Genomic DNA, 24,863 nt, shown 5'->3' on the forward strand with positions numbered 1-24,863 from the left:
CAGCCGGCAAAGCAGCGGTGCAATCAGCCTGCCCGCTCCCGAGTCCCGGCTCCCCGCTGTGTTTGGCGAGACGTGCAAGTGCACGGTGCTGCTATTTAAAAGTCACATCTCCCGCTGGACCGCGCTAGGCAATAGGCGCTCGCGGTCCAGCAGCCACCAGTTGTTTGGCTGCTGGACCGCAAGCGCCTATTGGCTAGCGCGGTCCAGCGGGAGATGTGACTTTTAAATACCGTGCACATCTCGCTGAACACGGCGGGGGAGCTTGCGGGAGAGCCGGCGGGGGGGGTGGAGATATGAGCGGGCGGGATAGAAGTGGCAGCAGCGGGCGAGATGACGCCTCTGGTGAAGGGGGCAGGGGGTTGTAGTCGGGATGCTGCGTGTGTCTCTGCTGGGCGACAGCCAGCATCTGGCAGGCAGCTGACTGGTGATCCGTGCGGCGTTGTGAAGGGCGCTGGAAGGCTGTGTCTGCGTGTCAGCTGTGAGCGGCAGGCAGCGTGGCTGGTGTCCGGACCTGAGAGGCATAATGGTCGGAAGGGGAGGTGACGGTGGGGGGTGGGGGTGGTGACGGTGGGGGTGGGGCCGGGGGCGGGTGGGGGGGTGGCTGGGCGTGCGTTGTGGAGACGTGGAGATGCCTTATGGGCGGGCAGGGGCTGAGTGTGGGGGGGGTGTTTGTGGGCGGTGAGCAGCCGTGGGGTGGAGTTTGTGCATGTGTGGGCGGGCATGGGGAGTGGTGGGCGAGGGCTGGTGTGGAGAAGAGAGGTGGTGTGTATAACGGAAGTGCCTTGCTTTTGCAGTGTGGCTGACGGTGGATGGGCCTGTCAATCACCCGTGAAACCCCGCCCACCGTTTGCCACACTGCTTTGACTGACGGATCTGGCTAAATATATAAGAGATAACCGGTATAGTAACAGCAATAAGACCGGTGATCGGGTGCATGGCAGTGCCATCTTGGGGGCATGATTAAACCTCACTGGCACCCATAGAGGATCACTGACTTCATTAATTTGCTTCCCTTTGGCATTATTTCACCTTATTTTTTGTTTCTATCAATCTTGTAATCCAGCTTTCTCCTTTTATCTGCACCTTACTATGTCTTACTAAGCAGTATTTTACCTTAACACCCTTATTTATCAGTCCAGTAAGACTCAGGACAACCAGTACATGAACACAGAGGCTGATCACTCTTCTGAGAAAGTTTCCACTTTTCAAATTTTTCTGCAAAAAAAAAAAATTACATATAAATAAAAAAAAAATCCAGAAAATGTGTACAATAGTTTGGATAATTTATAATACAGAAAAACATAAATACTTGTAACCTATAATACTCAATACAACCACAGTATACTCAACTAAGCTACTAGCGCAAATTAGCCTCAATGAAGCCACTAGAGCAGACTAGCTTTAATGCCGCTACCAGAGTGGACTAGCCTGAACGCCGCCACCAGAGTGGACTAGCCTGAACGCCGCCACCAGAGTGGACTAGCCTGAACACCGCCACCAGAGTGGACTAGCCTGAACGCCGCCACCAGAGTGGACTAGCCTGAACGCCGCCACCAGAGTGGACTAGCCTGAACGCCGCCACTAGAGTGGACTAGCCTGAACGCTGCCACCAGAGTGGACTAGCCTGAACCCTGCCACCAGAGTGGACTAGCCTGAACACCGCCACCAGAGTGGACTAGCCTGAACACCGCCACCAGAGTGGACTAGCCTGAACACCGCCACCAGAGTGGACTAGCCTGAACGCCGCCACCAGAGTGGACTAGCCTGAACGCCGCCACCAGAGTGGACTAGCTTGAACGCCGCCACCAGAGTGGACTAGCCTGAATGCCGCCAACCAGACTGGACTAGCCTGAATGCCACCACCAGAGTGGACTAACCCTAATCATGTCACCTCAATGAAGAAGGTAGCGCAAGCTAACCTTATATCTGCCACCAGCGCGGGCTAGCCTCAAAGCCGCCACAACATTTTCACAAATGTAGACTAGCCCTAATCATGTCACTTCAACGATGCTGCAAGCGTGGGCATAGCCTCAGCACAGTTATTAGCACGGGCTAGCCTCAGCACCGTCGCTAGGGTGGGCAAGCCTCAGTGCCATCGGTAGTGCAGGCAAGCCTCATAAAAGCCACTGGCGTGGACTAGCCTGAACGCTGCCACCAGAGTGGGCTAGCCTGAACACCGCCACCAGAGTAGACTGTCCTAAACGCCGCTGCAAGAGTAGACTAGCCCTAATCATGTCACCTCAATGAAGAAACTAGTGCGGGCTAGCCTCACCGCAATGGGCTAGCCTCAACAATGCCAACAGTGCAGGCGAGCCACAACACTGTCACCAATCTAGACTAGCCCTAATCATGTCACTTCAATGATTCTGCTAGTGTGGGCTAGCCTCAGCGCCGTCGCTAGCATGGGCTAGCATCAGGGCCATCGCGGGCTAGACCTAACCATGTCACCAGTGCTAGTCAATCATGTCACTGGTTAACTCATAGTAAACTTTTGTGTTCAGCCCACAAATAGTATGTAGGTGATTAGTGTGCTACAATTAGCTTCAACCAAATCACCTGTGTTACTCTACAAACTCTGCTTTCTAGTGTTACATTACACCTCCTACTAAATACATGTGTCTGAATGGGATGCGGTCATCTATTAGAATGAACTTAGGTCTACAGTCATTAGGTCGACCCCACTAGGTCGACTGGCAGGAAGGTCGACCTGACTTAAGGTCGACATGGGCCAAGGTCGACATGACTTAAGGTCGAATTTGCATAAAGGTCGACATGAGGAAGGTCGACTGGTCATAAGGTCGACATGGGGTTTTTCACTGTTTTTTGAGCCGACATGTGCCGACAGGCGGTATTTCATGCCCTACCATCCACTAGGGCGTGGAGGAGGTTATTAAAGCTGTGGCGAGCGAAGCGAGCCACCGCACCCGAAGCATTGCGAGCGATGCGAGGGTCCGATTCTCATTGCCAACTGTGTCCATGTCGACTGTGTCGACATTCGGATAAAAAAACAGTGAAAAACCCATGTCGACCTTATGACCAGTCGACCTTCCTCATGTCGACATTTATGCAAATTCGACCTTAATTCATGTCGACATTGGCCCATGTCGACCTTAAGTCAGGTCTACCTTCCTGCCAGTCGACCTAGTGGGGTCGACCTAATGACTGTAGACCTAAGTTCATTCTGACAGATGTACCGATTCCGTCTGAATATAGCGGCTGACACCAGGTTACAGGTGAATGATCAGTAGTTGCCTAATTACAATGATTATACAGGGAAACGCTGAGTCACCTGCAGTCTCCGTGCTATAACAGCAGCCATGATGAAGCTGAGAATCAGAGATCCTACAATCATGGTATTAAGGAACTGGAGGACACACACCAGGATGAGGCCTGTAGCTTGGATCATGTACAAACTCCTAACCTAAAACAACAGAACACAGGTGCACGGAATGAAAATAAAACCAATACAAGACATAGTAAAATAACTTTACCATGACCTGTTCCAAATACCAAAATCAGTTATAACATTAGTGGTAAATATCCTTTTTATATACAAGACAGAGGAAACGCTTATGGCTTTATCACATAACAGACGTTTCAATGGTGATAGGAAAGAGACGATTCCAGAACACAGCCCTGCAATTCTCTGGCTGATCCCAAAGTCGGCAGCTCATTTCACATAGAATGAAAGGTGCCCATACACGGTGGGTTTTGTCCATGTGATGCGCGCTCCCGTACAAATCCAATTGCACAGTACAAAAAGTATGTGCAGCCTGTACTTTGTGTACTAGATCGCACTGCTGTAGCACACTGCTGTAGCACATCGCTAGATGCGATGCGATCTAGTACAAAAAGTACAGAGCACATCACTCCATGTATGGGCATATAACAATCTTTCACTAAAGGTGCCCATACACTACTGCCATGTATCGCAGCATTGTATGGGCCATTCGACCCCCCATTATGCCACCCAGGACCTCCCCTGGTGGCAGGATCGATACATTGCATGCAGTCCTTTCATATGCAATTTATTGCATGTGACCCTGCTCTCCGCTGCCGGGAGGGGGGCCCAGCCAGGGGTTGGACAGGCAGCAGGTCCGACCTCCCACACAGGTCTAATGCGCACGGGACCGCGCATCGGACCCAAGGGGGACATCAAACACACCCGATTTGGGCCAATTTTGGCCTGATCCGTCGGGATCGAGTGGAAATTGGCCTATTCCCGTGTATTTTGGCGAATATTCATTTTACTTCCAAAAGTTAAAATATATTCTGCCTTTTTCCTTTTCCTTCACAGACTTGTTAGGTAGTTTTCCTTCTGTACACTGCCTGCGGGACTTTCCATGCAGCATCTAACTGCAGCCCCCATTATACTGACGTTCTAGCCTCCCTGGTATCGTTGTTCTGTCACTGTTATGTCTTCGTGAATTCTTTCTAATTGATCCTAGTTAATAGTGCCAACGTTTCCAGGAAATTATTCCAACCTACGTACTGGTCATTTATATGCAGACCCCCCCAAAGGGGACAATTACCAGCATTTCCCAAATTTGCCTATTTTTGGCTCTTCAGAATACGCACTTTCGTGCTCATCGAACAATCTATTCTATTACTGTATATGTCTTATATTATTTGCTTCTAAGAAGGATCTTTAATGTATCCTGAGAACCTTTCCTTAAAAGCATTCCAAATCTCGCATTCAGCAGTTTCCTTTTTGTTGTTAAACTCCATGGCATGTATTCAATGCAGGTGCGAGCGGCCGGCGAGGGGGTTAAACTGCGAGGATCACAGAAAACCAGTGATCCTCGCAGTTTAACCCCCGCGCCGGCCGCTCGCACTATGCAACGTTCCGGGGGAATCCTCGCAGTCACAGAACGGCGAGGATTCCCCTAAACTGCGAGAGCCGCGGCTAGTGCAGCAAACTCTCTGAAATTAGCCTCGATTCTCGCAGCTTTTGGAGGCACATACGCCAATTCTCCCTCGCTGAAAAAACGGAGCGAGGGGGAATTTGCGTATGGGGGGGGGGGGTCAGTTGAATACTGACAGGTGACTGCGAGCAAAAAGTCCTGCTCACAGTCAAAATATTTTTTTTTTATTAAATATATATTCATGTGCTTACAGCACATGAATAAAAATAGCATGCCCCTCCTCAGAATAAAATTCCTGATTTTTTGACACCAAATGTAAAAAACAAAACACTTTATTTTAAAAGTTCACATTCCACTTCACCATAAAAAGATAGCGATTGCTACTCGGTGAATCATGGTGAAAAAAACCTTGAAATGTATTCGCCATGTGGTCATTGAATAGGGTGATTCACCGTTTTAGTCAGAAATTCGCCAAACAGCACAAATTCGCCATAAAAACATGGCGAATCAGGCTCATTGAATACCGCCCAATAACTCACCCAAATCTAGGGCCTTATTTTGGTTCACTCTTTCTGACAAAATACTTCTTAGATGGACAACACCATGTGCACTGCAGGGGGGCAGATGTAACATGTGCAGAGAGAATTAGATTTTGGTGAGTAATTTTGTTTCTGTGCAGTGAAAATACTGGCTGCTTTATCTTTACACTTCAATATAGATCTCACTTTGAAATAAAACCCCACCCAAATCTAACTCTCTCTGCACATTTTGCATATGCTCCCCTGCAGTGCACATGGTTTTGTCCATCTAAGAAGGATTTTGTCAGAAAGAGTGAACCAAAATAAGGCCCATAATTCTCTCTGCACATGTTACATCTGTCCCCCTGCAGTGCACATTGTTTTGTCCATCTAAGAAGAATTTTATAAGAAAGAGTGAACCAAAATAACCCCTATATCACAAGAAAGAGGTGCTGGGAACCAATAAGTTGCTAAGCCTATAGTAGATTGTGTAGGAAGTCTTACGTCCATTACTAAATCATCATGTAAAACCAAAATAATAGGCTTATACTCAACAATAGACTAATTCAATTCACATTTTGTGGAAAAATGTCATTAAAATCTATTTTAGTATTGCTAGTGAAAACAGCCCCCTATGGAAAAGTTTTAACATTTTGAAAAAAAATTCCATTGCAGACCTTTTTGTGGGTGTTAACCAACATTAATGAGACTGCAGACCAATGAGAAGCTACATTGTCTGTGATAAAGGCTTATTATTGGTTGCCTTGCTCAAACCTCTTCCCCTAGAAATAAATGGGGTTATTTTGGTTCACTCTTTCTGACAAATTCCTTCTCAAATTCCTTCTGCAAAACCATGTGCACTGCAGGTGGGGTAGATGTAACTTGTGCAGAGAGAATTAGATTTGGGTGGGGTTTTACTTCAAAGTGAGATCTTTATTGCAGTGTAAAAATAAAGCAGTCAGTATTTTCCCTGCACTGAAACAAAATAACTCACCCAAATCTAATTCTCTCTGCACATTTTACATCTGCCCCCCTGCAGTGCACATGGTTTTGTCCATCTAAGAAGGAGTTGATCAGAAAGAGTGAACCAAAATAACCCCCTAAATCACACATACTGCACCAACTTCCTCTGTGGAGATGGTGAAGCTACAATACTTGGTCTCCTACATACGTAAGAGCACACTTTTAGGATCAACTTTTTTGGGGCAAATTTTTAAAACATGGACGTATATAACTCTGTGGGTAATAATAGAAAGCAGATACCAATGCACTTAAACTTCCTGATTTAGCAATGTGTTCCATCAGGGTGAAGAGCACGAATGCTTTCTCTGAAATAACAACGCATAGTGTAAATTACACACAGTATTAAATAACCTAGTAAATGTGACCAGATGTGTCATTATCCATCTATCCTGATAACGCCATGCAGCAGGAGGTGCCAGGCGCGAGTGAGCCCCCAAGGTCCCGCGGCACACATTATTACCTTGTTAGGTGGCACCAAGTCCAGACAGTCCAGTGAAAACAGAACCAGGCCTTGCAGGAGTAAGACAAACTGGTTGAACTGCCAGGTGAGACTGAAGATGAAGGTGGCGATAAACACTACAAGAAGGGACAGTCTCTGGATAGGAACATGAAATTAAAACAAATGTGAACACAAGCAAGTGATATCCCCAAATCTGCGCTCCTATAGGCTGTCACAGAGTTTATAAATGAGGGACATTCCTGATCCCTCGAAAATATAAATACAAATGGAAACAAAGTATATACCTTCACACGGCGCCACAAAGTCAGAAAGATATAGTGATAATTAATGAGAATATACTTCCATTATTCTGAAGACAATTCCATCTTGCTCCATAGCATTTACTTAAGGTGAGTATCCAGCTCAAATATAGTACATGCACAGGAGAGACAAAGGCTTAAAATGGTGAAGCTGGTTCTAATTAGGGATGTTCACCGGCCACTTTTCGGGATTTGGGTTCTGATTACCTTGAGGTTTTGGGTTCTAATGGGTTTTGGCAAAAAACACCTCCTAAGTGTTTTGTGTTTGGATTTTTTGGGTTTTGGGTTCTGATTTTTTTTGTTAAAAAAGCATAAAAACTGCTAAAATAGCAGAATTTGGGTGTTGTTTTTTTTTGCTCCTACGCTATATTAACCTTAATAACATTCATTTCCACTCATTTCCAGTCTATTCTGAACACCTCACAATATTGTTTTTAGGGCAAAAGGTTGCACCGAGGTAGCTGGATAACTATGCTAAGCCACACAAGAGTGTGGCACAAACACGTGGCTCTTGTAAGAGTGGCACTGCAGCGGTAGATACGGCAGTACTAGGCACCAGACAGGTAGATACGGCAGTACTAGGCACAAGACAGGTAGATACGTCAGCAATACTAGTATGTGCACCAGCAGAATTTATAATAATTAATTTTATTATTAGGTACTGCTTGGCAGTGGCCCTCAGTGGCACACGTCAGTGCACAAGCAGCATGGAATTATTTTTTACAGTCCCACACAGCACAAGTATTATTTTTTTATTAAATTAGATATAGCAGCCTAGTATGTACTTGTACTACTAGGTAGGTACACTTAGGCAGTAACACTGCCAGTGGCAACAGTGGACTGAGTAAATAATACTGGCAACCTCTATTCACAGTATTCAGTGCAGGCAGGCAGCACCAGTGGACTATATATAATTCAATTAATTATTAATAATATAGCAGCCTAGTAGGTAGAGAAAATAAACTACTAGGTACTAGGTAGGTAGGCAGGCAGGAGCACTGCCAGTGGTCACCACAAAAGGTAGTTATTATATTACACACCAACAGTAGCTTTATGCAGTGCACCAGCAGAATTTATATAATAATTAATTTTATATTACGTACTGCTTGGCAGTGGCACTCAGTGGCACACGTCAGTGCACCAGCAGCATGGAATTATTTTTTACAGTCCCACACAGCACAAGTATTATTTTTTTATTAAATTAGATATAGCAGCCTAGTATGTACTAGGTAGGTACACTAGGTAGGCAGTAGCACTGCCAGTGGCAACAGTGGACTGAGTAACTAAATAATACTTGCAGATTCAGTGCAGGCAGCACCAGTGGACTATATATATAATTAATTAATTATTAATATATAATATAATATTACAGCCTGCACAGCACAGCACCAGAGGTAGGCCCCAGCACAGAGGAGACAGTAGTACTACAGGTACACAGTTAGACTGTTCTCCTAAGCAGAGAGGAGAACAGAGTACACAGCAGCACTGAGGGAGACAGCCCCAGCGAATAAAATAATTAATTACAGCACAGCACACCAGAGGTAGACCGCACAGAGGAGACAGTAGTACTACAAGTACACAGTTAGACTACACAGCAGCACTGAGAGACAGCCCCAGCGATTGAAAAATATTGCGTTCAAGGTCAAGGTCAAGCTCAAGTTTAAGCCCCAGCAGCAGCACCAACACACCCTCTCACAACCCACTACTAGACTGGAGTGAAGATGGCGGGCGCAGCAGCCGCTTTTAAAGCCTCGCGAAATCCAGCGCCGGGAGATGACGTTCTGACCACGAGGATGGACCCGAGTTAGGCGGGAATCTCCGAGCGCTACTCTGAACCGGGCTCGGAATGATGACGTCCGTGGGGGCTCGGATCTCCGGAATCCGAGTCTGCACATCTCTAGTTCTAATACATGTGATACAAGAAACATACACCTACAATACATAAAAATCCAGGAGGTGGGTGTAAAAGGGGACAATTACCAGCAGGAGTATCAGAACTGGGTTTTAAGCAGTTCCATAAGCGTAATAATGATAGTCACCAGTCCAGTGCCCGGGTGAAAGTACTGGGACAACTGATACAGCTGCAGTATAAATGGTCCTTGGGTCCTCCTCACTTGGATTGCGGGTGCCACATATCCTTCTGACGCGTTTCAAACCACTGGCTTGGGGTCTTTATCAAGGCTTTATAAAGACCCCAAGCCATTGGGTCAAAACGCGTCGGAAGGATATGTGGCACCCGCAATCCAAGTGAGGAGGACCCAAGGACCATTTATACTGCAGCTGTATCGGTTGTCCCAGTACTTTCACCCGGGCCTTGGACTGGTGACTATCATTATTACGCTTATGGAACTGCTTAAAACCCAGTTCTGATACTCCTGCTGGTAATTGTCCCTTTTTACACCCACCTCCTGGATTTGTATGTATTTTATGTGTATGTTTCTTGTTTCACATGTATTAGAACCGGCTTCACAATTTTAAGCCTTTGTCTCTCCTGTGCTTGTATTATATTTGAGCTGGATACTCACCTGAAGGAAATGCTAAGGAGCAAGATGGAATTGTCTTCAGAATAATGGAAGTATATTTTCATTAATTATCACTATATCTTTCTGACTTTGTGGCGCCGTGTGAAGTTATATACTTTGTTTCCATTTGTAAGAACATGAAATTAAATTGCAATAAAGGGAAGATATAGACAAGTAAGTAGATAAGACCACCTCTATATCTAATAATGTCTAGGCTCCTGTGATAGTCAAATAATAACTAAAAATAAAAGAAGGTCCCCTATGTAATGTGATAATTAAAGCGACCTGTCCCCTATATATTATGTGATAATGAAAGCGGCCCATCCCCTATATAATAATGTGATAATCAAAGCTGACCATCCCCTATATAATAATGTAATAATGAAAGCGGACCATCCCCGATATAATAATGTGATACTGAAAGCAGAAGCCCCCCCCATCCCCTATATAATGTGATACTAAAAGCAGAAACCCCCCCCCCATCCCCTATATAATTATGTGATACTGAAAGCACAAGCCCCCCTCCCCTATATAATAATGTGATAATGAAAGCGGACCATCCCCGATATAATAATGTGATACTGAAAGCAGAAGCCCCCCCCATCCCCTATATAATGTGATACTAAAAGCAGAAACCCCCCCCCCATCCCCTATATAATTATGTGATACTGAAAGCACAAGCCCCCCTCCCCTATATAATAATGTGATAATGAAAGCGGCCCGTCCCCTTTATATAATGTGATAATGTAAGCAGCCCATCTCCTATATATAATGTGATATATATAATGTTATAATGAAAGTGGCCCGTCCTCTATATATAATGTGATAATGAAGGCGGCCCGTCCCCTATATATAATGTGATAATGAAAGCGGCACATCCACTATATATAATGTGATAATAAAAGCAGCCCGTCCCCTATATAATAATGTGATAATGTAAGCAGCCCATCCCCTATATATAATGTGATAATGAAAGCGGAACATCCCCTATATATAATGTGATAATGTAAGCAGCCCATCTCCTATATATAATGTGATAATGAAAGCGGCCCATCCCCTATATATAATGTGATAATGTAAGCAGCTCATCCCCTATATATAATGTGATAATGAAAGCGGCCCATCCCCTATATATAATGTGATAATGTAAGCAGCTCATCCCCTATATATAATGTGATAATGAAAGCGGAACATCCCCTATATATAATGTGATAATGTAAGCAGTCCATCCCCTATATATAATGTGATAATGAAAGCGGCCCATCCCCTATATATAATGTGATAATGTAAGCAGCTCATCCCCTATATATAATGTGATAATGAAAGCGGAACATCCCCTATATATAATGTGATAATGTAAGCAGTCCATCCCCTATATATAATGTGATAATGAAAGCGGCCCATCCCCTATATATAATGTGATAATGTAAGCAGCTCATCCCCTATATATAATGTGATAATGAAAGCGGAACATCCCCTATATATAATGTGATAATGAAAGCGGAACATCCCCTATATATAATGTTATAATGTAAGCAGCCCATCTCCTATATATAATGTGATAATGAAAGCAGCCCGTCCCCTATATATAATGTGATAATGAAAGCGGCCCGTCCCCTATATATAATGTAAGCAGCCCATCTCCTATATATAATGTGATAATGAAAGCGGCCCGTCCCCTATATATAATGTAAGCAGCCCATCCCCTATATATAATGTGATAATGAAAGCGGCCCGTCCCCTATATATAATGTAAGCAGCCCATCCCCTATATATAATGTGATAATGTAAGCAGCCCATCTCCTATATATAATGTGATAATGAAAGCAGCCCGTCCCCTATATATATTGTGATAATGAAAGCGGCACATCCCCTATATATAATGTGATAATGTAAGCAGCCCATCTCCTATATATAATGTGATAATGAAAGCGGCCTGTCCCCTATATATAATGTGATAATGAAAGCGGCCCGTCCCCTATATATAATGTGATAATGTAAGCAGCCCATCTCCTATATATAATGTGATAATGAAAGTGGCCCATCCCCTATATATAATGTGATAATGAAAGCGGCCCATCCCCTATATATAATGTAATCATGAAAGTGGCCCATCCCCTATATATAATGTGATAATGAAAGCGGCCCATCCCCTATATATAATGTGATAATGTAAGCAGCCCATCCCCTATATATAATGTGATAATGAAAGCGGCCCGTCCCCTATCTATAATGTGAGAATGAAAGCGGCCTGTCCCCTATATATAATGTGATAATGCAAGCGGCCCATCCCCTATATATTAGTGTGATAATGAAAGCTGCCCATCCCCTATATATAATGTGATAATGAAAGCAGCCCATCCCCTATATATAATGTGATAATGAAAGCAGAAGCCCCCAGCCCCAGATAAATGCCTGCACGGCTCTTACCTCCTTTACAGGTGATAAATCTGGTCTCAGGTAATAGGATATTCCCGCAATTTGAACGGCAAGGAATGGCAGCGCCCAGTTTTCTCTTAGCGGAATGGTAAACTCAACCCGCGTAGTCTCAATTCTGTCCAATACAAATGTAACATTGGGTGAGAACTAAACCATCTGCAGGACGTATTGGGGAGGCAATGATTTATACAATGCTCCACTATAGGGGCACATAGACACAATGTGCAGTGACAGGCTGTACAGATTCCCAAATGCGGGACTCCTTCCAATAGGTACGGAATCCATCTGAGCAAGTCTCACAGGTTGACGTTTTTTCACCTTTGAATGAATAGTACATTTTACACATCAATTCTCTCTTCCTAAATTGGCAGGACCATCACTAATTACACTCTAGATCAGTGTTTCCAAGCCACAACATTCAAGATGTATCTATGTGGTGGGAACAAAAAACTGGTAATAATCAACCATTTGCTCCTAAACACTGGAAACAGACAATGGCCAATCAGACAAATTGGCTACAATCGTTTGAATTATCACATTTATCGGAAATATATATTTTTTTGTCCATTTTGCCAGCATTTGCAAATTGTTAATTATTGTTTGCTCCCATACATTGGAAAATCAAATGTTTGCTCCCAAATCTTGGAAAACAAACAATGATCGTTCAAACAAATTAGTTAAATCCTTTTGCACTAACAGATTTGTCAAAATAGTCATTTTTAACCTTTTTTCCAGGGGTCATTACCAGATTGTTGTTTCCACCAGACAGATTGGACAGATAAATCTATAGGTTTAAACCCAGTTTAAAAGTCCAGGTTTTAAGGATAGCTATAGGTGACGTAATTAGTACATAAGTTATTTTGATTTAACCACCTGTGCTCAAGCCTGGCAATCACAAAAACCTGGCTGTTAGTGTGCCTTGAGGGCTGAGGATGGGAATGATCTAAGTCCTTACACCTCTCTGGGGTAGATGTATGAAATACTTTATCACCGGCCAATCAGCTCCTGACTGTCCATTTTTAATCCCAGCCTGTAACATAACAGTTAGCAGCTGATTGGCCGATGATAAAGTACCAAGCACTTTATCACTTTTCCTCCCTTATCACTGCTTCATACATCTACCCCTCAGTGTGGTGAGATAGTAGGACTGTATCGCACCAAAAAACGTAGATTTATAATGAATGCCCAAGGTGAATAACATTTATATAGGGTACGATTGTGAAGGATCTATTTGTCCGGTTGTCATACGTGACAGCAGACACTATGCTGTTTTTTTGTTAACCCTTTCTTAGTGCCCTGAGGAACACCCATCAGAAGATGTGACAACCACCAGCATGATCTGCAATCACTGGCTGGTAATGGTGTAATATCACCCAAGGCTCCATTACACTCAAGAATCGGTGCGCATATACTGTATCACACAGTGCAAGTTTTTGGCCTCAAAACAGTGAACAGTAGATTTGTTTTAGTTTTTGTTTTAGTTTTTTTCAGTAAAATAACCCACAAATCTTAAAACTAAAGGTTGATGACACGTCGGATCGATGAATTGGGTCATATGTGACGCATCACCCATTGTCTGATTTCTGCGCTGTTTTTTTACTATATAAATAACAAAAATACTGGTAGAAATAAACCAAACAGAATAGAAAGATAAGATCCGCTTTATAGAGGCAGAAAGTACAACTTATCCCCTCAGTCTGACTTTATGCGGCGCCGCTGAGGGAGTGACACATGGGCCTTACCCGCCCACCATGAGCATAATGACACAGAGGACGCTGAACGGAACCTTACCTGTTCACAATGTACCATAGAGCGGCTAAGGATCCAGACAGCCAGGTCCCGCTCAGCAGCCAGCTGTTAATGTAGAGTGCCACTACGTATAACGCCTGGAGGCCAAACAGAGTGTAGATGTAGAAGTATACGGGCTCCAGGTAATTCTGGGAAACAAAGGTATAAGGATGGCAATGATAATATGACTGTGGTAACAAGGACATCCTAGCAATTAGCATTGATCCAAGGAGGCAGAATTCTCTGCAAACTGCTGGTAGCTAAAGAACTGTACCCCAGATACAGGACTAAAAATCTAATAGTAAGTCTATGTCCTCTTCATCACATGGTGAAACAAACCAAAGCATTTGGGTTCCAAGTGGATTAACCCTTTGAGCGCCAACGTCGCTGTGAGAGATCCTCGAAATATCTATTAAAAATGCCAGCGCCTCTTACACTTTTTTGGGTGCAATATTTAACTAGACTTCAATGAATGGACCCGGCTGCATATGTATTTATTTATACTAAAAGAACAGTCGCTGGGGGGCGTGGCTTCGGCGGCCGTGTGAACAGACCTATCCTTCAGTTGCTCCCTGTTCCAACTATCCTTTGTGTACATCCTGCAGCCGCTTCAGCTTACCTGCCTACACAGGGTAGTGGGGGAACCTCCTTGGCATACTTTTGATGTCTCAGACCCGGGGTTCGGCCAACCGTCTCTGACAAACTAGCTCAACTGCGGTGTGGTGCCGTGGCGGTGATTGCGCGTCGGCGCCATCCTGCTGCTGCCGCGCATGAAAACTGTACTTCGGAGCCCTGGAAAGCCGCACACCTATGCGGACAGCTTCACCTGTGATCTCCTGTGCTGTTGCCTCCCTGTTACTGGTCTCCTGTGGTGCCTGTCACCTCCTCCTATCCAGAGTCGGGTATGGTCCCGCCGTCTGTTGCTGGCATAAGGTAGTGACCGCGGCCATCTTGCCTTGTGGGGATTCGCTCATCAGGCGCCATCTGTTCTCTCCTTTGGTATGGGCCTGGATCTCCCAGTCCTCCTTTTCTACACTGAGAGTGAGGTACTCTCTGTTCTAACTGCATTATAGGAGGCGTGCTAGCCGTCTCCCCAACTTCTCCTCTGTGACTACACTTGGGAGTCTGACTCTGTACTGTCCCCTCCACATATTAGGCGTAGGATGGGAGACCCACTACACCAGATCCTGGACGCCATTAGGGCCTCCGAGACTAGGCTTCTTACTGCCTTCTCGAGCATGTGCAAAGATAATGCCTTCCCCTCAGTTCTTCGTTATACGACCGATGCGATGCCTTGGATTACACATCCTGACATTTCTACAGCTGCACCCCCTATGTGCCCAGGGCATGTGCCCTCAGGAACTTACATCTTCAGTCAAGGCCCTGTGGAATAATCTCCTTTGCTGTTTTGAACCAGCTGCTGATTGCCCAAATCTGCCCTGCTTCTGTCTAATACTCCCTATATCGTTTTGGCCCTATTGCTTTGCCTGTTATGGAACGTATCCTATTGGTGCTGCTGTACTGTCTACGTCTACTGGAACTGAAGACTGGCCGGACTAACAATTTCTATTGCACGGTTACCTCTGGTCTCCCTTATTTTAATTCCATACCCTTCCCTTATAGAATTATTATTTTTTTTGTTATGGATGTCGCTAACTAATATCCTACTCTCTTTGTATTACAAGTATAGTGTATTCTGATCTTGTGAGGGTTATCAGTGAGGCTGGTACAGTTTTCTGGAAGAGAGGGTAGAGGTTTTAATGCCTGTCCAAGGTATTGTTGTTATTGTTTTTCTTTCATTTTTTCAGTGCTGAAGCGGTCGCTACTTTACTACCATATCCTTCAGCCTGCTTAGCTGCTATCCTTCATTGGTGTAAATTAGTCGTGGGGTATGCTAGCTAATGAGGTAGTTCAGGACTACTATTGGCTAATACCACTAATTTATTACCTTCTATGGTTTTGTGGGTAGGCGAGGGCAGTTACTAATGTAGTTAGAGTAGTTTTGTGGGATAGGTTAAGATGTAAATGGGATCCAGGTATACCTAAAGTTGGGGTTAGGCTATACAGGGAGGGGAGATTTGGGAGGAGTTTGTGGGTTGGGATAATTTGGTCTACAGCATGATGGTCGACAGTCATTAGGTCGACACAGGAAAAGGCCGTCATGGTTCTAGGTCGAAAGGTCATTAGTTCGACATGGACACAGTTTAAATTGCACCGCAACGTTCGCAATGCTTTGGGCATTGCTTTTATTCTCCCACCACACCCTAGTGGATGGTAGGGCATGTTGGCACATGTCGGCTCAAAAAAACAGTGAAAAACCCCATGTCGACCTTTTGACTGTCTACCTAGACACTGTCGAACTAATGACCTTTCAACCTAAAACCATGTTGAACTAGACCCATGTCGACCTAATGACTGTCGACCATCATGCTGTAGCCCAAATGACCGCATCCCGAATTTGTATGGGGACTTTTTTTATTTTTTTCTTAATTCCTTTTGTTCCATTTTGGCGGCTTGATTTATACAGTATGTTGGGGGGAAAAAAGAACCGTTGCTGTGAGCGGCGCTGGCATTTTTAGCGGATATTTTGAAGATCGCTCACAGCAAAGTTGGCACTCATAGGGTTAAGTACTATGGGCGGAATATAATGAAATCCGGGTTTGGCGGCCAAACTCAGATGTTCTTTTTATGGGGCAATCATTTCCGCGGCATGGTTTTACCCAGAGAACGATTGCCTCTTTAAAAACTTGGGAGTTCAGCCGGCATTCGGCACAAATTCATTTAATCTCATCTTATAGCTTCAGCTTCTGATTCTTTAGTAGGATACAAATCACACGCTCATTATACATATTCCTAAAATCACATTCTACCCTCCCTGAAAACCCTTTTACTAGTTTCACTGCATCTCCAGGTAAAGGAGGAGGAGCGGACAGACGGGACACGGTCACTAGGTCTTCAAGCATTAGGTCGACACCACTAGGTCGACATGCAGGAAGGTCAACATGCAGGAAGGTCGGCAGGGTCATTAGGTTGACACAACCATTAGGTCGACATGGGGTTTTTCACTTTTTTGAGCCGACATGCACTATTTCATGCCCTACCATCCACTAGGACGTGGTGGGAGAATAAAATACTGTGCTGAGCGCAGCTACGTTTCAGTGTCCATGTCCACTCTGTTGACATTAAGGTGAAAAACCCCATGTCGACCTTTCAACAGTCAACATTCCCAATGTTGAAGCAATGCTTGTGTCAACCTTCAGTCATGTCGACTTCCTGCATATCGACCTTCAGCCATGTCAACCTAGTTGGTGTCTATCCAATGATTCCTACCCAGACTGCAAAGTAATCTAGCAGTATACAGTCAGAGGTCTGTGAGAGCGAGTATATGTTAGTATGGGACTGCAAGCTCCTAGGACACTGATGCCTATTGTATGGAGAGATAATGCAATATATAGTCTTCCAACTAGCCGGCATATTACACAACAGTAATAATATCCACAACACTGAATAACACATCAACATATAAGAACATTTAATAAACAACACTACAAAGAAAGACTAAAGAGGTGTGCACAGGATGCGATTGCTTTGCCATTTAATCCTGATTTGATTGGGATCGGATAGCACGCTAAGGCAAGTGCATTTGATGCGGACTATACAGCACACATCTGGACCATACAGCACACCTCTGGACTATACAGCACACCTCTGGACCATACAGCACACCTCTGGACCATACAGCACACCTCTGGACCATACAGCACACATCTGGACCATACAGCACACCTCTGGACCATACAGCACACCTCTGGACCATACAGCACACCTCTGGACCATACAGCACACCTCTGGACCATACAGCACACCTCTGGACCATACAGCACACATCTGGACCATACAGCACACATCTGGACCATACAGCACACATCTGGACCATACAGCACACATCTGGACCATACAGCACACATCTGGACTATAGAGCACACATCTGGACCATACAGCACACATATGGGCTATACAGCACACATCTGGACTATATAGTCTTGCCTGCAGAGTCTATTTTTCTATTAGATTTCGATGCTGCGGGTCCTTGCATCGCAATCAATGCATTCGATTATCGAATTGATTTTGCTTATAGAAGCAAAATCGAATAGAAAAATAGACCACAATGAACCGTTTGTACGGGGCAATAATGCTGAATGCTAAAATCTAGATCACAAACATAAGTCGCAGTGTCAACAGCTTTATAGATTTTATGATATCAGAAAAAATCTGTGACAGTTGGGAAATTACTTTGATCAATTGTACAGTCGGTCACGTACACGCATGTAGCAGGTGGCATGACCAATGCCCAATCTGGCCCAGCATGTAGAGGGCACAGTAGACGGCATGACACTGTTCAGCCCCTTGGGGCAGGAAGAGTCTGAGAATGATAGCGGCCATTAAGCATGGCTGAAGGATGACGCAAACAGCACGTACAACACACTGGCCGATACCGTAACTAACGTGGCTGGGCGGTGATCTGATCACTTTCATGGCAGCTGCCCAGTACTGTAGAACATGTGGCCAGCCCAAGACTACTGAAGAACAATGCATGGACTCTTCCCGAGATGGCGTTGCTGCTAACACAACAAAAGTATACACCTAGCTACACAATAAAGGTAACTACACAAATAAGCGAAGACACTGATACCGCACACAAAGTTACTTACCCAGAAGTTCAGCGTTCTGTAGATCACAGCAAGTACAACCTCCTGGTAGATGTTCATCCGCTCGAGAATATTAATTGTCCTCATGGATTCCGTCTTGTTGTCATAAAGCAAATCTGTGATACCTACAGGGAACACCCAGAAGTTTTATATTTATAACGAGCAAACAACAAAACAAAGGAATTAATGTTATATTGTTCTCTCTTCGAGTAATGTCGTCTTCTTCTCTATGTACATCTCACCATAATTACTACTAAGACGCAGACACCAACGTCAGGAAACGTACAGAAGAGGAACTGCAAACAGTGACATCTGGTGGTTAGCTCCTGTCCTCCATTGCAGAGAACTACAAAGACCATATGGCTTCTGATGATGGTGGCAGTAGCTGACATTAGTCAAAGGGGTCCGTCCAATCAGCTTTAGTCTGATACCTCAGCAGAATGCAATTTGTCATTAAGGTTGCGCTGCACAGACTAAGTTGTGAACAAACGCTCAGAAATGGCGTAACATTGAGATATATAGTTTCCTGATTTAGGAGCTAAACTGTGCACTCTTCCCTCATTGAATCACTATATAGGTGTGTACACATGCTACAATTTGCTTTAGATTCAATGTCCGATTCGATTTTCCATTAGATTTGGCATTAGATCGGTACTTTTGCATTCAATATCGAATTGGCACAATGTACATATTCCATTTACTGGATCGAATTCGAAATTTCCTTGCCTGCACAGTCTATTTTTTTTTCCAATATAGAGAAAACAGGAGCGCGCATCGAATCGAATGCCGATCGAAAGCCTCTTACAAACCATTCGATTTCGATTCGATTTTGTTCTATAAGCAAAATAGAATAGAAAACCTGTCAAAATCGAAGCATGTGTACACCCCTTATGATTGCTGACTGCTATTAAAGTTACAAAGAGCCTTTTTTCAACAATCTGAATGAAGTAAAGAACCTCTTTGGCCTTAAAGAGCAACCATTGGTGGACATCTCTCAAATTGATACATAAAGTATCATTATACCTTTTTTGAGGAACCTCAATCCTAGCAAATGATTATGTGGTCATCTTTCCAAACTGATGTACCTTTTTGCCCCTGATGAAGTCAACACCATGACGAAACGCATTGGGCTAACTACGTTGACTGACTGACTGCTTTGTCAACTTGATAAGAGGATCTTTTTTGTGGTTGATTCACTGAACTGTACTGAAAAACCTGCATGCACATTGTTATGCCCTGAGGGCATTTTTTATTAAAAGGGGATTTTTGGTTCTTACCTGTAAAATCCTTTTTTCGGAGGCCAAGGTGGATGCTGGGGTGTGGGTATTTCGGGCTGGAGGTCCGGGCACCAAGGAGTAGAAACTTCTTGTGGCTAGTGCAGCCCCAGGCTCCGCCCCCCTAATACCCCTTCCTGTCCTCAGAGACCAGTTTTTAACTTTAACAAGCCGAGGAACAGGTATAGGAGAGGGGAACCATTCAACTTTTTGAACATTCAATCAACAGAACACTAAAATGTGAACTATAACTAAGTAACTGCAAGATTTGGAGCGGTAGGGCGGGCGCCCAGCATCCACCTTGGCCTCCGAAAAAAGGATTTTACAGGTAAGAACCAAAAATCCCCTTTTTTCTTACGGCCAGTGGTGGATGCTGGGGTGTGGGACGTCCTAAAGCTGTGTCCCTAAGGGTGGGACCGCTCCCGAGCTGCACTGAGGGCACCCCTGCCAAAGGCCGCATCGGCCGAGGCGAAGGTGTCGAATCGATAGAATTTGATGAACGTGTGAGCCGAAGACCACGTGGCTGCCCTGCAGATGCTCTCCGCCGAGACCCCTGCCCTCAGGGCCCACGATGCCCCCACAGACCTGGTGGAATGCGCCCTTATCGAATGCGGTACTGGTCGCCCCGCCAACAAGTACGCTTGCCTTATGGTAGACCTTAGCCACCTAGCCAATGTGCATTTTGAAGCAGGCCAACCCAGCTTCCGGGCATCAAAGAGAACAAAGAGAGAATCAGACTTTCTTATCTGTTCTGTTCTGGTCACATAAATTTTTAGGGCTCGAACAACGTCCAAGGAAACCTCGTTATCCTGCGAATCTGTGGTTGTACTATAAACTGGCACTACTATTTCCTGATTTATATGAAATCGGGATACAACCTTTGGGAGGTAGTCCAGTCTAGTTCTGAGAACTGCTCTATCTTCATGAAAGATGAGCAATGGGGCCTTACAGGAGAGGGCTCCTAAATCTGATACTCTGCGCGCCGAGGCAATAGCTAGCAAGAAAATAGTCTTCAGAGTAAGCCATGAAAGAGAAACTGATTCCAAGGGTTCGAATGGGGCCTTCATCAAACTCTTTAGCACCAAAGTAAGATCCCATGGGTTTGCTGGTGGACGTATGGGAGGTTGTAGGTGAAGAGCTCCCTGTAGGAATGTATGGATTGTAGATGAAGTAGCGATCTTCCTCTGGAAAAGGACAGAGAGAGCCGACACTTGAACCTTCAAGGATGAATGGCTCAACCCCATGTCCAGGCCTGATTGTAAAAATCCTAGGACCCTATCCAACCTGTATATCCTTGGGTTGAACCTCCTGGGTTCACACCAAAGAAAATACCTTTGCCAGATTCTGTGGTACACCCTAGCTGACGATGGCTTTCTAGCCGCCAGCAGCGTCTTAATGACTGTAGGGGGAAAACCTCTCCTGCTCAGGATCGACTCTTCAATAGCCACCCCGTCAAAGCCAGTCTGGCTAAGTCGGGGTGTAGGCACGGTCCTTGTGACAGGAGGTCTGGTCAGAGGGGCAAGGGAAACGGTGGTGCCTTGGCCATCTGTAGTAGGTCTGGGTACCATGATCGTCTCGGCCAATTCGGGGCCACTAGGATCATGGTCACCCTCTCTCTCTTGAGGCGTCAAAGTAGCCGGGAGATTAGAGGAATTGGCGGAAATGCGAACACCCTTTGAAACGGCCAGGGGGCTGATAGTGCGTCTACCAGACATGCCTGTGGGTCCCTTGTTCTGGCTCCGTACAGGGGGAGTTTTTTGTTGTGTTTTGAGGCCATAAGGTCGACCTGTGGCATTCCCCACTGGCTTGTCAGGATTGAGAACACTTCTGGATGGAGGGACCATTCCCCTGAGTGGATCGTCTGCCGACTCAGGAAGTCCGCCTCCCAGTTCAACACTCCTGGAATGTATACTGCCGACAGGGTGAGTAGGAATTTCTCTGCCCATAGCAGGATCTGGGTCACTTCCCGCATGGCTGCTCGGCTCCGGGTCCCCCCTTGATGGTTCACGTACGCGACTGCCGTCGCGTTGTCTGATTGTATTCTGACTGGTCTTCCGTGAAGAAGGGTTCCTGACTGTTCGAACGTCCGGGAGATGGCCCTTAGTTCCAGTACATTTATTGGTAACTTTGTTTCCTTTTGTGACCACCGGCCCTGGAATGACTGGTCTAGGGTCACAGCTCCCCAGCCTATCAGGCTGGCATCTGTTGTCACAATGATGTAATTGTGGCTTGCGAAGGACTTTCCTTTCCTCAGATTGTCCGACAGCAGCCACCACTGTAGGGACTGTCTGACCATGTTTGATATGGTGAGGAACTGTCTTTTCAAATCCGTGTGTGATCGGTTCCAGCGAGACAACAGGGCCAGCTGGAGTGTTCGGGAGTGGAACTGCCCAAATTCCAGCATCGGAAACGTGGATACCAGTTTTCCCATTAGTGTCATGCAGAGATGCACTGACACTCTGCCTTGTGACAGAAACGCCTGGATTTGTGAGTGAATGTCCTGTATTTTCTTCTTGGGAAGAAAAACTCTCTGGGCATCTGTATCTATTAGTGCTCCCAGATGTATCATGGTGGATGAGGGAGTCAAGCTGGATTTCTTCCAGTTGATTATCCACCCGTGGGCTTGGAGCATGTCCAGAGCAATCTGTAGGTGGTTCTGGATTTCCTCCTGTGACTGTGCTACTATTAGTAAATCGTCCAGGTAAGGGAGAATTCGAATGCCTACGAGGTGCAGGCGAGCCGCCATTACCGCCATGACTTTCGTAAACACCCGGGGGGCTGTTGAGAGCCCGAACGGGAGAGCACGAAACTGAAAGTGGCGATCCAATATCGCAAATCTGAGAAATCTCTGATGCTCCTGCTTGATTGGAATATGCAAATATGCATCTTGTATGTCCAGTGAGGTCATCAGATCTCCTGGTTCTAGGGTGCTTAGAATGGAGCTCAAGGACTCCATCCTGAATTTTGGTACCCGCAGGAACGCATTGAGTCTCTTGAGATTCAATATCGGACGGAAGGACCCATCTGGTTTGCTGACCAGGAACAGATTCGAATAGAAACCTGTCCCCCTTTGGGAATGTGGAACAGGTATGATCACCTTCTGTTCCAACAGAGTTGAGACTGCAGTCTCGAGGGCTACTGCCTTGAGCGGGTCCTGTGGGAGGCCCGTTGTAAAGAATTGTGTTGGGGGTCTGGAGCAAAAGGTTAGAGCATACCCTCGCGATATTAGATCCAACACCCAGGAGTCCGATGTGGAACCTGACCAGGTCTCCGCAAACTCCAGAAGACGGCCCCCCACCCATGGCACTTTCTTGGTGTGCCCGGCGTCAGGCCGCTGGCTTCTCAGCCTGTTTTGGGGCCTGGCGACGAGCTGCCCAACCCTGTTTGGGCTTGGACTTCTGCGTCTTTTGTGAGGGCTGTTGTGACCTAGTTGGCCAAGATCCTGTATAATGTGATCTGCCCCTGGAGGGACGAAAAAACCGAAAGGCCTGTTGCCTTGGTTTGGAGGTTCCTGTGGGCAAAAAAGCAGACTTTGAGGCTGCAATGGAAGTGACAATCTTGTCCAATTCCGCTCCAAAGAGAATGCCCCCTGTAAAAGGTAGGGCTTCCAAAGCCTTCTTGGAATCGTTATCGGCTTTCCAAGATCTGAGCCAGAGGGCTCTGCGTGCGGCCACAGATACTGCAGAAATTTTTGATGTAAATATTCCCGCATCCAACACACCCTCACTTAGGTAGGAACTAGCCTCTCTAATATTGTCCACAAAAGACAACAACTCAGATCTTTTAGTTCCTGACTGAAGGCCCTCCAAGAGTGCATCTGCCCAGTGCGCTATAGCTCTGGCTGTCCAGGCTGTCGAATAGCTAGGTCTAACTGCTGCCCCTGCATTAACGTATATGGACTTGAGAAACTGATCCAGCTTTTTATCAACTGGATCTTTTAAGGATGTTACATCAGGTATGGGCAGGGCCGTTGCCTTAATTAACCTGGTGACATGAGTGTCCACCTGAGGAGGATCATCCTATTTCTTGTGGCTGTCTGGGAGGGGATCAGAGCCGGCCCTAGCCTAAATGACACCCTAGGCAAGATTTTGGCTGGTGCCCCCTAGCACCGCCACTAGTTCCGCCTCTGACCCTGCTCCTCTTTCCCAGCATCATCAACCCTCATCATAGCAGTCATCATTTTGGTGCTCCTACTCGCAATATTTTAAATAGAAAACAGGGTATTTATGTATTATCTGGGCTGCCGATTTTTTGATTGTATGCCTTAACTTAAGGCATACAATCAGATGCGATGCGATGCGATATCGCATCGCATCGCATACGACCATATCACATGCGATGCGATGCGATGACCCGATTTTTCCATAGGATTCAATGTTAAAATGGACTGAGTCCATTTTAACATGGAATTCAATGGGAAAAAGGGGTCCTTTTCATACCCCTACTATCCAAGTGGGCATGGAGTTGAATATAAACCTGTGGCGAGCGTAGCGAGCCACCGAGCCCGAAGCGTGGCGAGCGAAGCGAGCCCCGCGAGGGGACGGTATTCTGTGTCATACCCTCATTAGCATGCATACGCCCCGCGTTTGCATGGGAACGCCCATGAAACGCGGGGCGTATGCATAGGGAAATGAGGGTATGAAGCCCCTCACGCCCCTATACGCCCCCTTTGCGGCGGACGAACTACGTCTGCGGCGAATTGGGCTGCACATGCGCAGATTGACCTCTGCGCATGTGCAGACTGAAAACATCGGCGGTACGGCCGCACGCGGGCCGTACCGCACGATTCAGAATAAGGGCCATTATACCCTTAGAAAAAAATCCTGAGAAAATATTGTATTTTAAGCACCTCCATGGCCACACTGCAACCCAGCACAAAGCAGTGTGTGCTGGGCAGAGGAGAAGAGCTGCAGCTGCTGCTGTCACTTAAGGGGAGGGGGACAGGGGCCCCCACTGGGCCATTCCA

The 24,863-nt window shown here is 45.7% G+C and overlaps 1 protein-coding gene across 2 annotated transcripts in view; it reads right to left on the minus strand.

Annotated features, from left to right (window-relative positions):
* DPY19L3 (dpy-19 like C-mannosyltransferase 3) overlaps positions 1 to 24,863 on the minus strand; it is a 54,551-nt gene that overhangs the window by 19,141 nt on the left and 10,547 nt on the right. For both annotated transcript variants that reach the window (XM_083165459.1, XM_083165458.1), the window contains exons 5-10: positions 18,627 to 18,748; positions 13,918 to 14,063; positions 12,118 to 12,241; positions 6,867 to 7,001; positions 3,290 to 3,421; positions 1,114 to 1,215 (exon numbers count right to left, since the gene is read on the minus strand). In XM_083165459.1, the coding sequence (XP_083021585.1) occupies positions 1,114 to 1,215; positions 3,290 to 3,421; positions 6,867 to 7,001; positions 12,118 to 12,241; positions 13,918 to 14,063; positions 18,627 to 18,748 (761 nt within the window). The remainder of the gene's footprint in view (positions 1 to 1,113; positions 1,216 to 3,289; positions 3,422 to 6,866; positions 7,002 to 12,117; positions 12,242 to 13,917; positions 14,064 to 18,626; positions 18,749 to 24,863) is intronic.

Source organism: Crinia signifera, chromosome 11 (genome assembly GCF_055691185.1).
Source record: "Crinia signifera chromosome 11, ASM5569118v1, whole genome shotgun sequence".
NCBI lineage: Eukaryota > Metazoa > Chordata > Amphibia > Anura > Myobatrachidae > Crinia > Crinia signifera.